This window comes from Pangasianodon hypophthalmus, chromosome 5 (assembly GCF_027358585.1).
Source record: "Pangasianodon hypophthalmus isolate fPanHyp1 chromosome 5, fPanHyp1.pri, whole genome shotgun sequence".
NCBI classification, from domain to species: Eukaryota; Metazoa; Chordata; class Actinopteri; order Siluriformes; family Pangasiidae; genus Pangasianodon; species Pangasianodon hypophthalmus.
The window spans coordinates 17370142-17393983 of NC_069714.1; the positions used below are offsets into that span (position 1 = coordinate 17370142).

Genomic DNA, 23842 nt, shown 5'->3' on the forward strand with positions numbered 1-23842 from the left:
TCCTACATATTTATCTTGAAACCTGTAGTATATTTGGATATTTTTGTGCTTGTCATTCACATCTCATCTGCTATTATGTTCTACAAAATGCATTCAATCATAAAGCCAGTTACAATTACTATTTTATCTCTTATGACCTCCTCCCCTCTTCTAAAGTTCCAGATTTTCCTAGAGATACACATAACCCCATTTGAGACACATTGGCCAAGTGCATAGAGACCATTAGACCAAACTGCACATGAGAGACTTAAAACAAAACAAAAACAAGCAAACAAAAAAACAAAAAAAAAACAAACAAAAAAAAAAAAAAAAAAAAAAAAGACTTCGTCTCCTTGTCTGTGTGTTTAAAATGGCATCAGATGACACTTTAGGTGGGCAATTGGAGTAGATGAGCATTAACATCAAACCATAACAAGAAAATTAAAGTATTAGATGCCTATTTCAAGAAGAACAGTATATAATCTGAGGCAACAAATAATTACCTGGCATTTATTACCATTTTAAATTTCAACAGAACTGTACACTTCGTACCCAAAGTAGTTCAATACAGCCATTTTTAAAAAGCAACATAAAAGCAGCAAACACTTCAGGAAACCAGATTTACAAGAAAAACGGCAAAAAAAAGTTTGTACAGAATTAATCTGTTGAAATTTAATATCTGCAAGTATGGTCCTGTACAGCAAATATACATTAATTTTCTAGAAGGGATCTTTATTTTTTTTTTATCCTGCATAAGGATTCTGTACATTTTCATTTCTCTACATTTGGTTATTTTGTGCATTCAAAATTAGTATTCTGCTTGGCCCTATTGTGACACTATGTCACAACATATGCTAATTACATTCTCGTTGCTAATTGTACAGAAAACAGCTAACACTCCCCCAAATCCAAAATATCTCTGCCAAGTTTATACTGAAAACCTTAGAGACTTCCTGTATGCATGTAAGCCCCTGTAGCAAATACCTGCCAGAAAAATCACTTCATCATTGCAATCATTTTACCTGGCAGAGACTGCATTCATTTATTTATGGTAGGTGTCAGGTCTTCATCTATTCCTTCAAAGCAACTGCCACAAAAAAAAGAAATATCACATTTCAAGTTACTTAGATGGAGCAGTGCTTTATAGAATTTTTAAAAGGCCATTATGCTTCAATAACATTTACACAACACTCTCTTTCTGAATGAAAGTTTGATCTTTTCCTATCCCACTTCCATTGGTCAAACTGCCCAAATCCAAACACCAGATTCAACTGTCGATCTCCAGCATCCACAATCTGAGGACATGCTTGTCCCCTGCCTGCTTGGCTCCTGTCCGGTTCCTGCAGCAGGGAGAGCAGAGATGGGCCAGCACAATGTTCAGTCAGTGAGTCAGTGCAGTTTGTCAGTAGATGACACTTGAAGGAGCCGGACTTGAGGCCAGGTTCCCAGAGGAACTGGAGCGTCTCATGTGAGGCTGCAGATACGAATCGCTGCCCAGCTGCTGCACATCAAACCGGTCCTCCTTCCTATATGCAAGACAGCGTCGGATAAATGCCTGCCAACCAAAAATATGCATATAAGAACACTTGTTAATCAACTCTGTTATTCAACTGCACATGCAACAGCTGCAAACAGCAGTTTAAAATAGCAGTAATCCTCCAAGAGACCTCAAATCAGCCAATTCTATGTCCATAACACTAGAGGGCATCCTTGTAACATGACTCCAAGTGAAAATTATACATTACACATTAGCTGCATGCCAAAAACTAGGCTGCAACCTAGACAGATGACTCCTATCAAGTGAAGTGAAAATGTCAGCAGAAAAGCTGCACCTCTCCAGTTGCTGTGTATATTTATTTGAATCCACAATTAACTACTGGACCGGCTGTTATTACTCTAAAGTTCCACTTAACATGCTAATTAGCTGCTTAGAAAAGAAAAGGTTCTTTTTTTTTTTTTGCTCTTAATACAACACAGTTGGCGTCATAAGTTTACATACGCCTTGCAGAATCTGCGAAATGTCAATAATTAAAAATAAAATAAAATTTTTAAAAAAAGATTATAATAATTGTTTTTTATTTAGTACTGCCCAGAATAAGTTATTTCACATAACAGACGTTTAAATATAGTCCACAAGACAAAATAATAACTGAGTTTACACAAAAATGAACCAGTTCAAAAGTTTACATACGCTTGATTCTCAATAATGTGTTGTTGCCTGCATGATCAACGACTGTTTTATGTTTTGTGATAGCTGTTTGTCCTGAGCAGTTAAACTGTCCTCTGTTCTTCAGGTCCTGCACATTCTTTGCTTTTCCAGCATCTTCTGCATATTTGACCCTTTTCCAACAGTAGCTATATGATTTTGAAATCTTTTCACACTGAGAACAACTCTGAGGGACTCATACACAACTATTATGAAAGGTGCAGACATTCCCTGATGGTCAAGAAGGCAACACGATACATTAAGAGCCAGGGGAATGTAAACTTTCGAACAGTATGATCAGTGTAAATTATTTGCTTAAAGCAAATAAAAGATCTTATTTTTTTTATTTAGTACTGCCCTTCAGAAGCTACATAAAATATTTGTTTCCCAGAAGACAAAATAACAACAATTTACACTGATCATCCTAAAAAACAAAAAACAAATAAACAAAATGCAATTTTTATGATCTCTCTCTCTTTTTTTTTTTAATTATTAACATTTTGCAGATTCTGCAAGGTGTATGTAAACTTATGACCCCAACTGTATATGGATTGGTCTTGAACTAATTGTAATAATTAGCAACTTGTATTTTAATATAAATGACATTTAACCCAAACTCTGATGTACTTGTGCCTTTGCTTTTCTGTCAATTTCTTCAAAGGACAACTGTGGGTTAATGAGGGCCAGAAAGGATGCATCAGTTGCATCTTTAAAAACATTTTAAGGAAGACTGCATTTCTGTATCATTTGAAAATACAGTCAAAACGAAACAGTCACCAATGATGCAGTGGTCGACTAGTGCAGCCTAGCTCAACTGCAGTTTAGACTTTTTGAGACACCTCCATGTTGTACACTGTACCAGGATAACACTCACTGACCTTGGCCTCGTTGCTGGCCACAGGTTTGACTGGGAACTGCACCTCGGTGGCTTTGAGAATAGTGTTCTCCTGCAGGATATCCTGCTGGGACTGGTTATGACCAAAAGGCTGAAATACAGAAATCATTGTACTATTACTATTCTTATAACTTGGCAAGTAAGCCATTCAGGATGACAGTGGAAAGGTTTGACCGATTTATTTTAATATTAAAATAATTTTATAAACAGCGACATTTCAATAGAAACATTCACATTCACTTACAGCCAGTTCAAGCAGTCGCCTTACCTTCCTTCCATAGAGACACTGGAAAAAGATAACTCCCACAGACCACACATCCACCTTGTTGGAGATCTTTGGAGGTTCCTTACCCACAACAAAACACTCGGGGGGCAAGTACCTTAAAGATAAAACAATAAAAAAGCTCTAAAACCACTATATACATCATACAAAATTATTATACAAGTCTAAGACTACTATAACAAGCTGTGGCAGGTTACTTTGGATCTCCTACCAGTAAGTGCCAGCCCCTTGTGATGTGAGGTCCATCCCATCCACTCCATAGTTGTCATCGTCCATTATTTTAGACAAACCAAAGTCTGTGATTTTTATCTCTCCACATGCAGTTCCATCTACTAGCAGTATATTCCCTTAAAATATAAGGATATACATGTTATAAAGATTAATGTAACAGACTCAGTTTGTTTACTGTTTTGTAAGACAGTGGGTCTGTGTGCATGTCTGATACCTGGTTTAAGGTCATAGTGTATTATAGGTGGTTTGATCTCATTCAGATATCGTAGTGCATTAACAATCTGCATAACAATTGAACGAGCTTCTTTTTCAGACATAAGCTTGTGCTGTTTCAAGTAGAAGTCCAAATCATTGCCTTCACAGTATTCCAGGACTGTACAAAACCTAGAAAGGAATAAAAACAATGAATAACCATAATACCAATAATAATAATAATACCTTTGTCTTTGCAGTATGCGACAAAACCTAAAGCAAGGCTTTCTGCAATAAATGAACCTGAGACAACAAATGAAACCCCTGAGCCTCTATAAACATCACAGAAATATCATCATATGCCGGGATTATGCACAAGTTAAGAGAAATGTTTCACTGCTTTTAGCTCTTTATTATGTGGGGAATGGCTCAAAGGGCATTTTGATAGCATTAATATTAGTAATGCAGCCAAGTACCTAATGTTACAGCCCTTATGTGATAAAAAGTATACAATGGTTCAAGATTAGGCATTGTCTGTTTGGGCAGTGGAAAACGATTAAATGTTTTTGAAGCCAAAAAATACTAATGCTTTTAATAAGAAATGATGTTTTAAAAAGGTGTAGTCAGGTAGCTAGTTTTGTAGACTAGCAAAAAATCAGGCTAGTTAGGTTAGCTTACAACTCATTAAATACTTTTAAGAATCCGAACTATCTCAGGAATTTGTGCTACATTATTAGAAAATGCCTCCCTGATCATGTCTCCTAAACCTAAGCACCTCTACAACAATACAGACTGGCATGTGACTGCACCATTTCACCAATATGACACAGTCTCGCTGCCTCAGTGATACTCACGTGTCTGTGTCCAGTGAGAAATAGTCATAAAGTTTCACTATTCGTGGATGATCCAGCTGCTTGTGTATTCTGTACTCTCTACAGGCGTGTCTACATATGGGAGGGAAGGAGGGGGGGTGGCAGAGAAAGAGAGAGAGAGAGAATGTGGAAGACAGAGAGGGTGAGAGAGGTTACCATGGGCAACAGGGGTTCAGCCCTAGGCAGGCAGTCAGCCTCAGGTGAAAGTGACTTGATTTCCAGACATTTACAGCACAGAACAGAATACCAATCAGACTGAAATACCTTAGCACCCATCCCAGTGCCTGAATCATGAGCAGACAGATATTTGACCTCTCATCTACCAATTCCACCAGCCTATGTCATTTTTTAAAGCAATTATGGCTCCAGTGAACAATGCCAAATGAAAATCATAATTACAATATGTCTGTCACTATTACTGTATTACTGAATGCTTTACTTTCATCTTTTATTATAATTATGGCACAATTAATGGCAGGCTGCCTGAACACACTTCTGTAAACCACTCCCTGCTGGTACTCTCACTTTAAGATGGCATAACAAGAAGAATGGGGTCATTTAAGCATTACTTGTGATAGTTCTCCTTCTTCTCCTCTCTCCAGTTTTTGTTGAGTTGATGGATTTTCACAGCTGCATAACGTTGTTCAATAAGGTCAAAAGCCTAAAAAACACCACAGAATACTGCAAATGAAACTTGCTTTAAAATCTGACACCAGCTATATATAAATATATATAAAACACTCAGATTTATCTAGGTCATGTTGATAAGTCTGCAGGTGCAAAATACCTTGTACACTTCACTGAAGCCCCCTCTTCCAAGCAGATGCAATAACAAATAGCGTTCATTCAGAGTCGGATGGTCTTTGAACCTGATGATGCAAAGGAAGGATTGCATTCATCACATTTTTTTCAAGGACATGCAGATGTCCTTATAGGCTATAAAATAAATGAGGAGTTTTACTGAGAGATGTACTGATTTTGTGGAATTTAGCCTATTCCAGTTATGTGTGAATAGCTTATCTTGAGCAAAGAGCTCCCTCACATATAGCACCTATAGTTATAATGCTAAAGCTGCACTTCTAGGTACTCCAGGTTCAGACATTAACTTAGTGGAGACTGAACGCCTCGCTGGTATCATAAGCATAAATTCTGCAATTTTTCTTCAATAAAAGTTTCAGCAAAAAAAGGTGCATCAAAAAAAGTCAGGCAGTACCCTGAGAAGCATAAATAATGACAGCGCTATGGGAAGCAGTACAGTGACACCATGGTTACAGTACTCACTGAGAGCTGTCCTCGTTGTTTATTCTCTTCAGCTCTCGGATGTGAAGATTCCGCACTCTCTCCAAGCGCTCCAACTCAGCTTGGATCTCTGCCTCCTCCTAAAGAACATTCACAGACACCATCATTCAATCACTCAGACACACTGTGAGCTCAGCACAAGGAGAAATAGCTCATAATCCTTTAAACTTAATTCAGATGAATAAACTGACACTGCATATTAATGTCAAGTCAGAGAAATCTTCTCTTAAAGAAGAAATTAATATAGCTATTGACCTTTTTGAGATGGCCAAGACGTAGCTTGAAGATCTCCTCCTGCTCGTGATACTCGGCTATAGTTAATCTGTACACACACAGGGATAGTGAAACATGCTAGATTGTTTAAAAGATCAAAGAAAATACACTGCAATAAATGTGTTTCTGTGGGTCTTAGGCAAATGCTGTACTGCAGCAGAAATCCACTCACAGCTGAGGTAAGCTGGGTTTAAGGAAGGGGTCAGTCTCGGCCCCATTAACAGCCTTGGTTTTGCGCTGTTTTTGCTCAGAGTTGGCGCTGGGGCTTTGGGAGTTACTGGCTGAAGGAGGCTTCCTCTTGGCTAACAACTTCCTTTGTCTCTCTATGTCCTCCCTCTGTTGGTTTATAGACTCCTGCTGTCTGCAGAACACATACAAGTATATAAATAACACAGAGACTCAAACAGAGTAGAGTGTATTCAGATGAAAATACAAATTTTATCAAATAACCTACTATGCAAGTAAACATTTATATACAGTTAGAACATAGTAGGAGCATCAATAAAATCTTGTTCTGATGTGTTGCAATGTCTACTTGTACACGCCTTAAAAACATTAACTGGGGAAACAGATTTTGGGGGAGGCCCTTACTTGACGAGGTTCTGGAAGGCGTAGCCATCTGTCCACTGCTCAGTAAATGAGGCCCCGTGTCTTACAGTGGTGAAGTGTCCCAAACGCAGACGGTCCTGCATGCTCTTCTCCCTACATGCCTGCTTCTCCTGCGTGCTCTGAACATCACACACAGAGCACGTATCATCACAGTGAACACATACTAGGGCAGAGAAACCAAACAGTATGAAACCAAATGAGTCAGCAGTTAAGTCTTGCAATGTGTGGAATTTACATGTATGCAAATTTCCAATAGAAGCCCTTTAAATGCTCAGGTTTAAAATTCGACTGAGTCAGATTTTAGAACCTGCATTCATTCTAATGTAGGAAAATGTCGCGTCTGACCTTTTCAATGAGGAGTTTCTTGCTCATGCTGATGCATTTGTTTAAGCGTTCCTTGTACTTTTCAAGTAGTTTCTGTTGTTCATCTATTTGTCTCCTGAGATCACAGTTTGCCTGATGTAAGGGGAAGAAGAAGAAATACTTTCAAAAAAGACAGGGGAGAAAAAAAATCAACTTAAAACTCAGAATTTCTGCAAAGATGGGCAAAACACCACAGCAGTGTCTGCCCTCTTTGTCCTATACTCACCCGTAACAAGTCGTCTATCCTGCCCTCCTTTTTCTCCAGGTCTAGGTTCTTATTGCTCTCCAGAGCAGCCAGCTTCAACATGGTTAGCTCAGTCTGAGAGATTGGAAAACCCAAAACACACACAAAACAAAATGGTGCAAATAAGCTCAGTTACTTTACAACCCACTGAAGAAAATAAAACCTAAAATCATGTCAAACAAATAGCAGTTTTTAGTCCAACCTGAACACTCTTTACTGCTAACTGTTTAGGGTGCATCATGTGGTCCCCAAAAGTCAGACTGGTGGGTGATGAACTGTTTTGCCTGACCTAAATCACACCGGAACCGGAAATGGAATAACAGTGTTAAAGAGGCACAAGCAGAAATTGTGTGTGTGTGTGTGTGCGCGCGTGTGTATGTGTGTGTAAAAACGTACACTAGATCCTGGTGCAGAGTGGGAATGTGAGTTCTGGGGAGAGCGAATAACTGGTGGCAGCCCTCGAACAGGACTGGACCCATTACCACCGTGTATCTAGAGCAAGTCACAGCGAGTGAAGGAAAGAGAGAGGCAGGAAAGGGAGGGAGTGACCTCTGTTAATTTCAACATCACCCTGTTCCAGGACAGGCTTTTTATGGCGAGTGTTTCTATGATGGGTGTTGTCTGCACCACATCACATCATTTTCCTCAAAAGGAAAAAAATGACTAAAAATGACAGACAACTTGAGCCGATTTCTTTTTAATCAGTTCCAGTTAAAAGAGTGACAGACATATCCACCCATTTTCATTTCAATTTCATATTGTCGTATTCACATAATGTCACATCATTCAGTTCCAATCAGCGAGTGATGAATGCAAGACTTACATCAAAATAGTCACTAATTTTGGCTCCCCGAACGATAGATTTCCCTAAGAAAAGGGGGGAAAAAAAACATGGTGAGGAAATCAGTGAAACTATAAATATGCAAAAGAATACTCATACCTTGGAAAAGAAAGAAAGAAAGAAAGAAAGGCCAGCAAGGAAAAAAAAAAATCAAGAAACCTTTACCTTGGCTACTCTCTGACTGAATCTCAGCTTTCCTTTTTCTTCCTCTGGATGACTCAGAGTGTTTCTTTTCAGGGGTCTGCAGGACAAATAAAAATAAAGGAGTTGATGCACATATGGATAGGTCCACTACCACATCAAAACACACACACACACATATACACACACATATACATATCGTACCACAAACAGATGGAAATAGAGTTTCTGGTATGTATAACTGAAACTGGCCAGCTTATTTCCTTACGTGAAAGGAAAAGGAAAAGAAGCACTATGTTTCTTTCAGTACACAAATACAGCCTGTTTCACCTTTGAAATCCAGATGTAACCTGTAAGTCTCACAGATGATAATGATCTACTTTACGGATACATATATTTAGATGTGTTTAAGGAGAAAAACACTGTATCCATTTTAGGAAATAAAAATACAACATCCTTAATTTTTGTACATTTCAAAATAGCTTTATAATGTTGTAATCAAAAGAACTCCTTGTAACAGCCAACATTACTTAAATACTAGTTAACTAGCTTGTCTCTGTGAACCACTGCTCTGACAAAGTTATGACACGCTGAGGACACCATATTCAATTTCTTATGAATACTGAATACAATGATTTGCCATATTTGATAACTGAACCATGTCCAAACACTCAGGTTAACATGAGCATCTTAATCAAGGCAAATTTTTTAACACTGCACTGAATCATATGTTGCATTCACACCACTATACATGTTGATATGAACTGAAGAATTGTTACACCCTGCTGCAAACAGGAGAACTGAGACGGATGCAGAAATCCTACTCAGCAGAGACAAAGAGTGGCTAGCTGCCAGTACATCTTTGCATTCTGATCACCAAGGAGCTCACTTGCTGCCTCAGCCTGGAAAATATTTGTAGCCTTCTCCCAAAAAAATGCATTTCTTTGACATTAGGTGCCACTTTGTTCCTTTGCATTTAGACTTGAGTGCTGCTGCGGTTTATGAATATGTACATACCGATTAATCTCTAATCTATTTAGGGCTATATAACAGACTACTGATCTGAAAATAAAAATATCGTATACTGGGGTGCTATCTAGCTAAGACTGAACAATGTAGTCCTGCAATACAGTCATAAGACAGAGAAAGAGAAAACACACCAAATACACACACACAAAAAAGAGACTGACTTACTGAGTATGCAGGAGAACTGCCTCTTTTTACGTCAGAACCCTAGAGAGAAACAAGGAGGGGGGAAAGGGACAAGCAGGTAAGAGAAAGCGAGAGAAAAATAGAGTCAGACAGAGAGAGAGAGACAAGGAAAAAAAAAAAGTAAAGTAAGATGTTAAAGAAAAACAGGTTCATTGTAACAAACTACATGACCAAAGCTTCTGTTTATAATTAGCCTTCAGTGACAGTGACTGAATGTCACAGCGGTCTTAATGAGCAAGGCGGGCTGGTTATCGATGCACCACACACTCCCTGCTGGCATTTTTGGGTCACAGTGGGCACCAGCTCAGAGCCATGAAAACAGTATTTATTACTAATAATAATAAAAAAAAAATAAAAATAAAAAATAAAATAAAAAAGACATCTCATGGAAATAAAAATAGAATAAAGAACTTACTGCTAAGTAGTTTCTAATAAAATGCACGACAGATAATTTACATTAAAAAAATTATGAAATTATACATGTATGCTACATGTAAACATTTAAAAATTAAAAAAAAAAATCTATTGGAAAAACATTACCAGCATAATGTTAATACCACAATTATGAAAATATATTGTAATTTTATATCATGATGTATAATTGTAATGGTATAAAATAAAAGTGTACATTGCATCCTATACAAAGAGGGTACCACTTATCTAGGTTTCTGTATATACATGCAAGTTATTTTAATTAGCAAAATGCTGACACCAATAGCTTTTTTGTGGTTGGGTCATAATTTAATTCTGTATGGCTTATTACCCATTTTGTACATCGTTAACCTTTTCCTCTAAAGAGATACGCTGAAATGTGATCACATTCTTACTGCTCATCAATAAGATAGAATAATGAACAGCAGAATACATGTGATTGCGGAAAAAAAGCTGCATGATAATGTTAATAACGTTATTAACGTTAAAACGTTAATAAAAATTAATACACAATAAAAAATAATAAACATACTATTAACATACTATTTAAAACTGTAACATGTGACTATTCATCTAATCCAAGTGAGCAACATGATGTAATCCCGTGTAAAAGCATAAGGAATAGAAGGAGTTTGCCTGTATGAAATAAAAGTGCTTCGAAGTGATCTGAAGAGTATATACTAAAATGATGCTAGTCACAGACATTCTGTGCCATGAAAGTGTTTAGATTTGTGCACATTCATGCTTAGGAAACAACAGAGACGGAAGCACAACATGACAGATTTTGGTTTGAGGTTTCTGCCTACTCTGCCAAGTTTGATGTAGACTGCAATATTTATTTTGTTAGCTGCACTACGCAGCAGATTTGTGTATTTTTGTGTTTTAACTGCAGCATTTGAAGTTCTGTATTTGTGTATTCACATCTTTGTGCAGCATTATTAGGCACAGCATTAGCACTGATGGTTGCTCTGTGTCTGTGGGAGTGTTTGTGACAGGTGTGTGTGGTGATTGAGAGTGTATCTGCTGCATCATTAGAGAGCATGCTGACGTATGGGGGCATCTGTGTGCCTGGCATCTGTGCACAATCAGCAGCTCAAGCCACCACAGGACTAGACAGTGGCTTTATGCACGTCGCCTTGAGCTTTCTGGCCCTCTCTATATTTAATCCCCTTCACCCTTTTGGTTCCTGGCTTCCTTTTTTCCTTCGCTTTTCCTCTTTGCTCCATACATGCACACCCCCTCTGCTCCCTCCTGCATTACCAATTACCACCTTAGCCATCTCTCACTCCAGCACTATCTCTCTACCTCTCTACCCATCGCTTTCTCTCCAGTCCTCTCTCTCTGTCTCTGTGTGATTTATGGCACAAGCAGGTGTGCTAGGCAGGGGGCAGGAGGGGGAGGGCTGCAGACAATGTTCTTAATGTCTGTCTGGGTATGTTGGAAATCGGGTGCTTACCACTGCCCAGGTTTACATGGTAAACAGAGATGCAACAGCAGCTAGATCAGCTAAAACCATTTACAACCTTAAATCACAGGTGTCAAACTCAAAGTGTAGAGACCAAACACAACCTGCACAACCTTTACAAATATAATCAACCTATAGTACACACCTACCCAACATTTTCATGCTGAAGCAGTATTACCTAGAATTTACAGCATACGTGTTGCATATGTGTATAGAAACTCGATTCAAATCAATTTTATCTGTATAGCACTTTTAACAATGGACATCGTCACAAAGCAGCTTTACAGAAATATATGAATTCAGGGTATAAATTTTAAATTTATATATTTATCCCTAAAGAGCAAGCCAGAGGCAACTGTGACAAGGAAAAAACTCCCTGTGACGATCTGTCCTTCCAATCCACATCGCACACATTCTATCCACATCACCACACAGCACGATATCTCACACAATTCTTATAAAGGAAACTAGCACTCCAATGTCCAGCAGTGTCCATGAAGCCTGAGGCTTAGGGACAGTTCTCATTGGGACAGCTGTATTTACCACACAGTTCACTTAAAAATGTAACACAGATATAATAAACCTTATATTTGCATATCATCATATAAATACTTCACTATGAAGCTACAGGATGCACAATTATGACATTATATATTATGACTTTATTTAAAGTTCTTGATGTAAATAAAGTGGGAGCATGAGCTCGCAATTTACGCGCATCTCACAAAGCTATTGTGGACTGAAATGCTGCTTAAAATGAATGTTGGTTTTAAAAAAAAAAAAAAAAAAAAAAAAGTATCTGGTACATGTGAGCTAACAATGCTTCAGAAACATCATGAAGATGAGAGGTGGGGGGTTCTTTACTGCTTTGAGAGATCATCTTTCTGTGATGGTAAATAAGGCATGAGATGAATGAATGCACATTTTTTGTCATCATTATGGAATAAAAATTATTTTTTTAATTTTTTTTTTAGGGAAAGATGTGCATTTCCATTCAGATGTCGCCCAGGCACAAACTGAATTTGAAATATACAGGTCCATTCTTATCCACAACAACCTGCAGAAACAACAATCACCATGTACATTTACTGTCCATCACTCGCAAACTGAAGAAGTTGGGAGTTTGATATAAAGTCTTGAAACTGTAACTGTCTGTTGCACAGATTTAAAACATGTTTAAGTGGTAAAATGTGAATGTTGGTCAGAAATAACAGAACATACCTCTGACTCCTTATCGCTGGAAGATCCCAGACTGCCAAAGCTATGATTCGAACATTCGTTGTTTGTTAAGGCCTGAAACATGAAGATGGCATAATTCATACATAGATTTGCACGTACTGACACTAACCAGTAAACTGGCTGAGACTGAGACAGACTTAACACCTTGCCTAAATACAGCAGGTGTTGATTACAAATTAATGACACCCCTGCAGAACAGCATGAGGTAGGCAGATCGAGTCTAATGACAGAGAGCAGGGATGTCACAAAATGAGGAAGCTTTCACTGGATCAAATAACCTCCTAAAAGGCCATATAAATCCTTTAACAGCTGGAGACTTTTCCCCCCTCTTTTCACTATTCACTTTCAGAATTATTCCACTTGGAGACAACAGAGGTGACAGCAGTGTAGGTGGAGTTGCTGCCATTTTGCTTCAGCTTATATAAACAGAGAAAAAGAAAGCTTGGATTGTAGGTCATGCTGCCACTCACCTTGGTTCCTCCACTGGTGCTGCCAGTACTGCCTGTGCTGCCGCTGATGCCGCCCATAAAACGTGCCTCCAGGAGCTCCTGCCGGCGCGGATCCAGACTTTGCAGCTCATCCATAGCCCCTGAGAAAACACATGCAACAATAAACTTCACTCATGTGTCGATAACACATAAAACACATGCTTCAAACAACTGGACATTAAAAGATGACCAATTTTTCATCTCTGGTACAAAGACACTACGGTCAATGTATTAAATAAAATATAAAACCTTCATTTATAGCATCAGTAAGAACATCAGGTGTGCTGTCATGGGTGGCTAACTATCTACCACAAGGAAGCTGACTTCCTGGATTTCCTGAAATGTGCTAGTTGGCATTTTTTGCCAGCAAGTCTAAAAATATACATGCTGGAAGCAGTCTCTTGTACAGGCCAATTTTCCTACACTGCTACACTAAAATGGTTCATTGTTACACATGTAGACATATTAACAGTTTTGTCAAATGTATATTTAAAAAAAAAAAAAAAAAAAAGTATATAGAGGATACCTATATGAATACAGATAGTGAAAGAACTCAATCCCCTCCTGTTTGCAAATCGCCTAGGTTACTTACACACCCACGCACCAACTGGATACATAAAAGAATTTTTATGCATAAATAGAAAAAATATCTATAAAAAAAAAAAAGAACAGCACATGCAATAAGTTACACACTGAGCTCAAACATACAGGGACATTATTTACTTTTATTTAAAAATGTTTTCATCAAATTCAAAATGTATGTGCAATTTAAGCTCACATGGTGAATTTTTTAGTCAAAAACACAAGTTTCAGAATTATCTGCACCCTTACAATTAATATTTTGGTACACATGCCCTGGAGAAAATAACAGCACCGAGTATCTTCCTGTAAAGTCTAAATAGGTTGGAGTCACTTGTAGAGGGATCTTGGTCCACTCCTCCACGCAGAACACTTTTATATTTTTAGGTTTGCGCATGTGGATGTCACGCTTCAATTCAGACCACAGGTTTTCACAACGCTTCAAATGTGCAGACTGAACTGGTGTATGCAAAACACAGATTTTCTGTTTCTTTAACTATTTCAGTGATGATTTTTATTAGTATGTTTGGCTCAATATCTCTCTGAAAGCACTATCTATGGACAGGTTTGAAACTCATGGCAGAAATGACCAGGTTTGGGGCTGAAATATCCTGGTATTTAGCAGAATTAATGATGCCTTCAAGCTTCACAAGAGCCCCAAAATCACCAGCCAAAAACCACCACCAACACATCTATGATCCCCTCCATACTTAACACTGACCAAAATGTTTAACTTTGGCCTCATCTGACCATAAGGCACAATATCCATACGATATCTATCTCATCTGGCATTAAGACACGAACTGTAGTTCCAATGGCACTACTACAATGCTGCATTTTGAGAGATGCTCTCAAGAAGGGCTTACTACTTCTTTCCTGTAATGCTTATAAACAGCATGATGTTATAAAAGTGGCAGTTAACAGTTGCGAACTTGAAACCCACAAAAATCAACTAGGCTGTGCAATTCCACAACTCATCTTGAGGCTCTTTTTCTCCGTCCTTCACGTTTCCCCAGACTGTTCCAGACATGTCAAACTTTTTAAGTGCATATGCATTTTCATATCCATTACCTCATTTGTGCAGGTCAACAACCATCTGTCTCTTTTGTGTTGAACGTTCTTTGGTTTTTCCCATGTTAATGGATGACAAAGTATTACACATGCCACCTCATATGTACACCATAGGGAAACAAGACATGGTTAAAGGCAACAGCAGACTGATTGTTGACTGACAGAAAATAAAAAAAAAAGTTTTTCAAGAAAGAATATGTTTGCGTTTATTTAAAATATTTCTTGGCGGTGTCAATCATTTTGATGCTTTTTTTTTTTTTTTTTTTTTTTTTTTTTTTTAAGAGAGAAAATACTATTATTTTAAAAATGAAGTTTATTGAATAAGATTTTTTTGGGCACATGTTTATGAAGGGTGCCAATAATTCTGGAGGGCACGGTGTATATACAGACACCTCACAAGGGCTAGGAGCACAGGGACTGCTTGACTGCACCAAGCCCGTAACAACAGAGGAGCTGGCCCCAAGAGATCACAGTGTGCATTACTCAAGCATAACACTGCCAAAACGCAGCTGTACTCGTCACATGGCATATCTTTACTACGGATACACACACACTAATATATGCACATACACCCATAAGAGCCCATTTATATTACTCGACACTGGGGACAGGGAAAATGGCACCAACATTGTAAATAGTGAGATTCAAGGATGTGGTGAACCACTGAGGCAAAGACATTGTGTTACACTGTGTAATTGGCAATACAAAACCTAACCTAAAACAACTTAGGACTGTCATGAGGCTGAGGTTCGTGAGGCCAACTGAGATTGCTGGAGAGTCTAAAAATATGTATATTGGAAGCAGACTTGTAGCATGGTGCAATAGAGGCTTCCTGCACTGGCACTGCACAACAAGCTGAAACACAAGCACATTAGAAATGACATTTGAACAGAAATAACACTGCACACACTTTCTGCCTCTCTTGCTTTGTAGGATTGTTCCCCTCTTTCAATATTCACATTTCTCCCTCTCAGTCCCACTGAAACTGTGGGCTTCATCAGCCCCTGAGGCGTAGAGGCCTGGCTATAGCTGTGAGGATCCTCCAGGCTACAGAGTGCTGGTGCTCTCCTCAGGGTCTGCTCTGCTGCCATTGTATCTCTCTAATGAGCCGCCATCACAGCTCTACAGCAATTGCAGCAGGTTAGTGCAAGATTACATAGGACCAGTGCCATGACAAAACGCACAGATCTCACCACACACACGAACCACAAGCAGGGTCAAAACAAATGAATGCTAGGCAGCACTAAATGCAACTCAAATCAGACAGTCATGTACATCAATAAAGCTAATATTTATTACCATCCCTTTGACTGCTGAAGGTCATGTCCTGTTATTTCCTTCTGCTGTCACTAGAGCACTTCACACCAACTGTGCATCAGGCACTATAAATGAAAAATGGTCACAACCTCTCATGTTCTTTAGGACACATGAAGTCCATCATTATCCCAGTCTGTGGCTAGCCTTAACTAACCAGAAAGAAGACAAAAACACATTTCCTTCTGTCCTTACCTCAACCAGACTACCAAGGAACAAAAGAGAGTCAACTACTAGTGTATCCTCAGTAGAGCTGCTCTCCACAGGGACGTGTCCCCCTCGACTCTCCTGGCTTTAGATCCCAGAAGCAGTAGGCTACTAAAAACAAACCACTCTCACCACTCAGAGACAGATAATGATAGATCTGAAGACTTAATATTGTAAAGAATCAACGAGACACAAACTTTACTGAAGGACAATGAAACGCTAGAATGTTCCAGACAGAGGTGTATAATAAAAGGCTTTTCCATCACATTGTACATTTTAAGCCTATATTTCTTAACAAGAATAAATCTTTGAATCAGAATAAGACTACGCTATTGTAATGTTAATAGAATATCTTAACTGCTAAATCTAAAAAAAAACTGTAATTGCATAAATGAATAAATTACTATGCTAACCCATCCTGAGTAATAAAACAGACAAGTGTAACATAACTATGAAGCTTGTGATTTAATGCACCAGCCAATAAACACCTATCTAATTTTAGCCAATTAGCCCAACACTATCAGAGAACATTTATTAAATTGACAATGCCGAAACCCATGATTACAATTAAAATATGATCAGCTGGTTCCACATATGTGAAAGTTACACTAATGTAAATGACTTCATGTCATGGTTCTGTTGTATTCTCGAATCTGACTGGTCATGAGGTGCTGATTAATTTTCTCTAAGAGCTTGGCTGTGACAATAGCGCAGGCTGCAATACAAATCACAGCTTTATATTCATGCACGCATTCTAATACATTATTGTTGTATACAATTGTTGTAACAGCTCATTCACAGGGACTTGTAGGGCTTGTATTCCAACACAATTTATTAACTGAATATACTAATTGCTTTCCTTTTTTCTAGAAGCTTGAAGTTTTTCACTTCCAATTCTGGTTTTCATCTCTCTATTTTTCATCCACGGCCAAATGATAGCATCATGTAAAGCGGGGTATCCAATCCTACCCTCAAAAGGGCCGGTGTGGCTGCAGGTTTTCTTTCCAAGGAGTATAAACGTGTGGCTGCTGCTTGGTTGAAATGAAAACGTGCAGCTCTACCAGCCTTTTGCGGATAAAAGTGGACACCAGCAATGTAAAGTAACAATTTTGAAACAGATTATCCATAATCCAGTGTTCCACTGAGCTGGGTCTGAGGGTTCATCAACTGAAAAATGCGAAAAATCAACCGAGTCCCATTTTGAACATCAAAAGCACTGCGGTCATTTTCACCTAGATCCCTTGCAGGTCCATGTTACGGTTCATTTTAAAGGGACTATATGTGAAAACATCTTTAAACTCAGTTCTTCATAAATCAAAAAGGAATTTTATTCTATTACTTTTTTAATGAATGCAAAGTGAGGCCTATGCACTCAAAATTGGCCAAATTTATAAAGTTGCAATTTTCTCTTTTAAAAACCAGGCTGAGTGCTGACCGAGTTCTGGAGAGTTGGGGGTGTTTCTGAGATAGACAGGCTGAGGAAAAAAGAGACCAGCCAGCAAAGCAAGAGAAAGAACTCACACAGTTAAAGTTGTGGTGTGAGTGTGTGCAGACAGGAGAGAATATAATTACAAACACTCCTCTTTGCTCGTGTATTACTTAGCTGGCAGCTTCATTAAGCCCTCTTTAGTCTTTAACTTCATTTGGCTCTACTGTAGATTGTTCCCATAAAGCATTTAAGCTCTGTACATTCAGCAGCTTAATGCGCAGTCCTGTCTCACAGACACACACAGCCGGAACAGAAACGCTATTAGCCCCACATACACACAAAAACAGGCTAGCTCTCTCTGCGTTCAGAATGGGAAAGTCGGGGAAGACAAGGGACAGAGAATGCAAAAGGGGTGAGAGAGAGAGAGAGAGAGAGAAAGAGAGAGAGAGAGAAAGAGAGAGAGACACAGAGAGAATGAATACCCCTGAGACACACAGGATCAGGTAGTAGAGAAAGAACTAAGACGGCCAAGATGGATGCCAGCATGGCTCTTTTGTGGAGAAAGAGGGCAAAATAGATGTGCTGCTCTGTGTATACCCCACTCTATGCTGTTTGAGATGTCCATGTACCGTAATGGTAATAGATATAGTAGTGGGTGGTATGACAGCTGATCCTGTATACTGTACTGGTTGCAATTCTTAAGGCATAGATGAAGATACAGTGCTAATTAACGTTGCCTCTAAACGACACTTAGATACTGACTTAACTAGTACACCTCTCCACATGTTAACATCACTACAGCGTTCAGTAAACAACTGTTCCTGATCCTAAGTGAAGAATGATGTAGTCATGTCAGAGGAACACAATTTGACACAAATCTAGCTAATCTAAATAATTATATAATTAAAAAAAGTTTATGGTTGTTGACTCAGAGCTATGTCTGTGTACAACCACAACATGTCTCTATGTGTTTTATTTCTGTGTACTACTGATAAAGTGAGCTATAGCTTATAGCATGCAGAATTGCTTGAGAAGCAGCCAGAGGATATTTCAGACCAGAGCGCAGGGTAACCTGAGAAATGTCATGTAACACACATGATGTAGTCCAGTAAATAACATTCTGCCAAATGACGCAAGGCTTCATTTTGAAAACACACAATAACCACTTGACATGTTTTCCAATGATGTCTTATTTGGAAGCATCTAAAGAGCACAATGGACCATTATACACAAGTTCAAACAGCACAGACTGAGTTCAGGTCCATAAAGCACTGTATTGGTATATGATATTCTCAATATTCTTCTGTCAGATGCATGCAGTACTTAACCAGCAACAACCTTCAAGCAGAAGATTCATCAACTAAAGCGACAGGACACAGAAATGCAATTTCAGAACTGAACTGTAGGGCCAGGATAAGCAATATTGCCAATAACCTAACATCCTTTGAAAAAAGAAAAAAGCCTAGACATGACCACAAAATAATAGTTTTATCTATGTGCTTGGTCACGATTCTTGATACCTGTTCCAAAAATAAATAAACGAAAATGTATTTATTTACTTATTTGTTTTACGAATACAAGCTAACTAATAAAAAAGTATTACACACATTACATAGCTCTGACCAATCGGCAATCGGAAGGCAAGGCTTGCTGTCTGAACATTAATATCACCAACATATTCCCCCCCACACCATGCACAAAAATGTTAATTACAGCCATAGATACCCAACTGCAATATTAAACCAAAAATAGCACTCCTGAAGGTTCAGGGGCGGACAGAGACAGCATCAGTTCATAAAGTTAAGGTGTTTGCAAGTTTAGCACTCATCTCTGCTCTGTACACCAAAATTAGCCTACGTAAAATTTACAGCTTGAGATCAAACTACTGTGAACATCTGAATAGTATTGAAAATGGTTTGGTTTACTTTGACCACCCTAACAGTGACTTGTTTTACCATTAGCTTATTAGCTCACTTGTTTTCAGCAGGAAGATCTGTTATATATATATTTATTTATTTGTTTACAAGGAAAAAGTCTTCTTTCATGTCCAGGATTTCTTAATTTTCTCACAAATAAAACTGAGCTAACTGCAGATAACTATAGAACGTGGTATGTTTTTGATCATTTTTCGTTTCATTAATCTTTAATTAATTTATTCTCATCAGATCAGCTGCAGGCTGTAGCCACTTTAGCCACAACGTAGCACAACCAAGTCACAGGATCCTGCGAGCTGACAACACTTTGGCAAGTTGGTTTGCAGATTTAGAAAAATAAAGACTTTGCCCTATTTAAAATATCAGTACTTTGCCCAGCGCAGTTCCTTTCTGCTGTGATGACGGGCATATATCTTATCAACAGACTATTCGTTCATGTCTACACTCTTACTGTGCTTTCAAGTTGTGGATTTTTTGGCACATTTCACAATATACAGTAAATAACTAAAATACAACAATAAGGTTTACAATGGTTTTAAGGTTACTGAGTCTGAGTTTCTCAATAATCCTGCTGTCAGAGCCACCTGCTAACTTCTGAACATTTCAGAAGCTGTACCATTGACTAAAATGCTGTTCAACTGACAGTAGTCTGGCAGAACTAGGTTTCCCATTCAAACAATGTCAGTTACAGTTCCTACATATATCACATACATGACGAAATGGAAGCAAACTGGCACTTTTATACGAGCGTCTCTGCCATATGCTACAATAACTTTTATTTGTTCTAGTCTCTACTTGTTCAACTTACATGGTGTAACTGTGTAAATGCCTCATGTACAGTGCCTATTTAAATAGCATGTATAACAGGATTAAGATTTTAATATTTAAAAGCAAGACAAAAATCTATTAAACATGCAAGTGATAAATTTGAAGAGCATTTTGATGAGTTTTTGAATCACTGTCTTGGCTGCAAACAGGAGGACAGAACATTAATTTATGCTAATAAATGTATTGGCATTAAATACAAATCATGGATTTCTAAATACGCGTGACATTTGGGACTATGCGTAAGTGCAAAGCTTAAGTAGAAAATTTATTGACTGTATTGAAATTAGTTGTGAAATTAGCATCTGTAGTGAACTTTACACTAATAGTGAATTTAATGATGGATTAATTAAGTTATAAATCAGGTGGCAGAATCACTGTAAAGTAACAGCAAAATTTTTCTTGCTTTGATATAAATTGATTTACAAAAGGGGAAAAAAAAACATTTTAACAGAAGTCAGGCCTTAACCCGATTAAATGAATTATTTATCTGCTTGTTATGAGCGATGGAAATGGCTGGGCCGCTGAGCTCAGACGCATCTCCATAACTCTGCTCTGCTCTAACTGCCACTACATTGTGTGGCTGGCAGCGCTCCTTTAATCCACCCTTAGCCCACACACTCTCTGGAGTGTGAGGAGCCAACATGGACGCCCCAAACACACGGAGCCTGACACAAAATGGCAGTGCAAAGATCAGCCGTGTTATCAGGCTGGAGGACAAACAGGTTGAAGATGGCACACAGAGTTGGTATCAGGAGTTAACGGCAGAAATAGCAGAGGAGGTGGCGAGTCTGCTCACAGTGGAACAATGCAGCACAGACAACATGCTTCAAGAGTGATAAATTATTCAATCGCCTATCAAAACAATCCGTGATTAGGAGAAAGTTATTGGGACAAAATATATAATAAAATACTAATAAAAAAAAGATGCGGCTTGGTAAGGTCAATAAGGCTTGATCATTTGCAATGTATTGCTTTCCTAAATAACAGTGAAGGGGAAAAAAGTGCAACCCACAGTAGGTGAAGAGTGGAGTACAGGAATAGTAATTCCCCCCACCCCCATCTGGTTAGGAGGCATCATTTCCTTGACATTCTGCATAGGTTTTCAGTGCGCACACACACACACACACACTCACAGGCAACAATTTGAAGCCCCTGCACAGGGAAGCGGTTGAACCCTTAGAATGCAGTGGATGTCATTTTAGCTCTCTATGCACTTCAGCAGAGCAGGGTGTCCACCTGTTTATGGCACACTCAGACTTTTAAAATTAAAAATACCAGCCTCTTGTGTCTTTGCTCACTATTTCGCAACAAATTAAAGGTCAGTTCTGTGAAACAGACCAGCTGATAACTTAGCCTATTTCTACATGCCTGTGAAAAACGCAACAAGATTAATCACCCTGTAACAGTTATTGTTAAATAATATTATCAGATTTGTTTTGTCAACCAGCCAACAGGTTTGTCGAACAACGAGCACTAGGAAAAAGTAGGAGATGAACTCCTTACAGATGCAAGAACTTCACTAACATCCCTGTAGATTGGAACCAACTCAGCTCCTGCAAAAAAAAAAGAAGAATCAAGTCCATTTCAGGTCTTCAGAGAAGTTACAGAGTAAAATACTGGTCATTATTTAAGACAGGATAATGACTGGCTGGTATTACAGTGGTCACATCATTGCAGTCGTGTTAAAGGCCATTTACGGCAAACACTTGTGCAAAGCAATTGATCCTATTGAAAGGCTCACAAGCTCAGGTCAAAATGGCAGAAGTTGAAAATGAGTCAGTCCTGACTAGCAAACAACAAGTGTGATTAAAGTGACACCCAGACGAGTGCAGTGCTCATCAGGATCATCAACGCCACTTGGCAGGAGCAGTGTATCAGGGGGTTGTGTGCAATTGTTTGTGCAAAGCAACACCCTGCATGACTCCATGAGCTGAAGTGTATGTCTAGGGAACATGCATACATTTTATAAAAAAAAAAAAAAAAAAAAAAGCAATCATCCAGACTCCAGGGAAGAGAAGAGGGAAAAAAAAAAAAAAAAAAACAGAAAAGGGCAAACGAGGATATGAGCCGGTAACCACAGAGAATTATCATTTCATTAAAGTCGATTAAGCGCGAAGTAAAAGTTACACAGGAGACGTAGGAGGAAAAGTCTCCACCAAACAAGCTCAGGTCCTCCATGATGTCAAAAGAGCTGACCTTTTTTATAACCAGACATCTTTGCTAGCACATTCAGGCTGAACAAACTATCTGCAATATCTCACTGTTATTAACTCGCACTTGTTCCAAAAGCGCCGAAACTACACCGAAAATCTTCTCTTCTGGGCTCCATTTTAGTCCAAGTGCAAAAATCCGGCTAACTAAGAAGACTGACAACTAAACCGTGCTCATACCGAGAGCTAGTTGGTTGATGGTTTTTACTTCACACCAAGCAGAGACACCTTATAGCTCCGCACTGTACTACAGTAGCACACTAGCATGCTAACAGGCTAGCCAGCGTTGATAAGCCTAGCGAGCGCCGACCGACCGACCAACCGACCGACCATGGCCTCGGCACAACTCGATTCAGGACGGGATTTTAAAAACGCAGAAAGCACGCACAAACAAAGCACCACCTCAAAACTAAAGACCAGACATTAAAGAATGAAATATGTGCACGATACCTTGCTTGGCCTCAAGCAGAGTCGCGCCGTGTTGCTGAGAAAGCAGCCGTGGTGTTGGGGACGTGGAGAGCCGGGACCAAGATGGCGTCCCCTCCTCCAAACTTCCAGCACTTCCACTTACTTTGGACACTCATCAAAGCTACTTTTGGGAACGACAAAGCAAACAAAAAATGGTCGACAACAATCACGAATCTTTCTCACAGAATACTCCGGGGCAGCTATGAGTTAAAAAAATTCCTAATGCATGTATCGATATATATTGCAATTTTTTTGTTGTTGTTTATTTTTTGGATTTTGAAAAATTCGGACACAAACCTTCACGCGGCTCTGCACTGCGTCTGGTGGAGAGAATGAGGTGAAAATCACAAGCGTCACTAGTCACCCGTGTGCAGCGGTGAGACACTATGGCGATGTTCATGTGCATATCCTATACACACACACTCACACTCACACACACCACTGATGGAAAAAAAAAAAAAAAAAGGCTGACCATCTACGTAACACTATAAACATCTCTTACATCACGCCCCATAAATAATATATGCAAAACATGCTA

At 38.8% G+C, this 23842-nt stretch overlaps 1 protein-coding gene across 3 annotated transcripts; it reads right to left on the reverse strand.

Moving 5' to 3' along the window:
- Nucleotides 1-463: 463 nt before the first annotated feature.
- tlk1a (tousled-like kinase 1a) lies at nucleotides 464-23755 on the reverse strand. Of its 3 annotated transcripts, XM_053234381.1 has the most exons (24): nucleotides 23602-23755; nucleotides 23287-23425; nucleotides 22130-22179; nucleotides 13247-13365; nucleotides 12759-12830; nucleotides 9623-9661; nucleotides 8453-8528; nucleotides 8270-8313; nucleotides 7843-7938; nucleotides 7649-7735; nucleotides 7429-7521; nucleotides 7185-7295; nucleotides 6822-6958; nucleotides 6403-6591; nucleotides 6213-6279; nucleotides 5940-6037; nucleotides 5446-5527; nucleotides 5228-5319; nucleotides 4641-4730; nucleotides 3809-3978; nucleotides 3575-3710; nucleotides 3349-3460; nucleotides 3064-3171; nucleotides 464-1534 (listed from the first exon to the last, which is right to left on the reverse strand). In XM_053234381.1, the coding sequence occupies exons 4-24, from the start codon at nucleotides 13358-13360 to the stop codon at nucleotides 1382-1384; spliced, it is 2166 nt and encodes a 721-aa protein (XP_053090356.1). In that variant the 5' UTR covers nucleotides 13361-13365; nucleotides 22130-22179; nucleotides 23287-23425; nucleotides 23602-23755; the 3' UTR covers nucleotides 464-1381. The 3 variants fall into 3 exon arrangements, with proteins under 3 accessions (XP_053090356.1, XP_026768583.1, XP_053090355.1); XM_026912782.3 differs by lacking the exon at nucleotides 22130-22179; XM_053234380.1 differs by lacking the exon at nucleotides 22130-22179 and having other exon boundaries at nucleotides 23287-23428; nucleotides 23602-23739.
- Nucleotides 23756-23842: the final 87 nt, after the last annotated feature.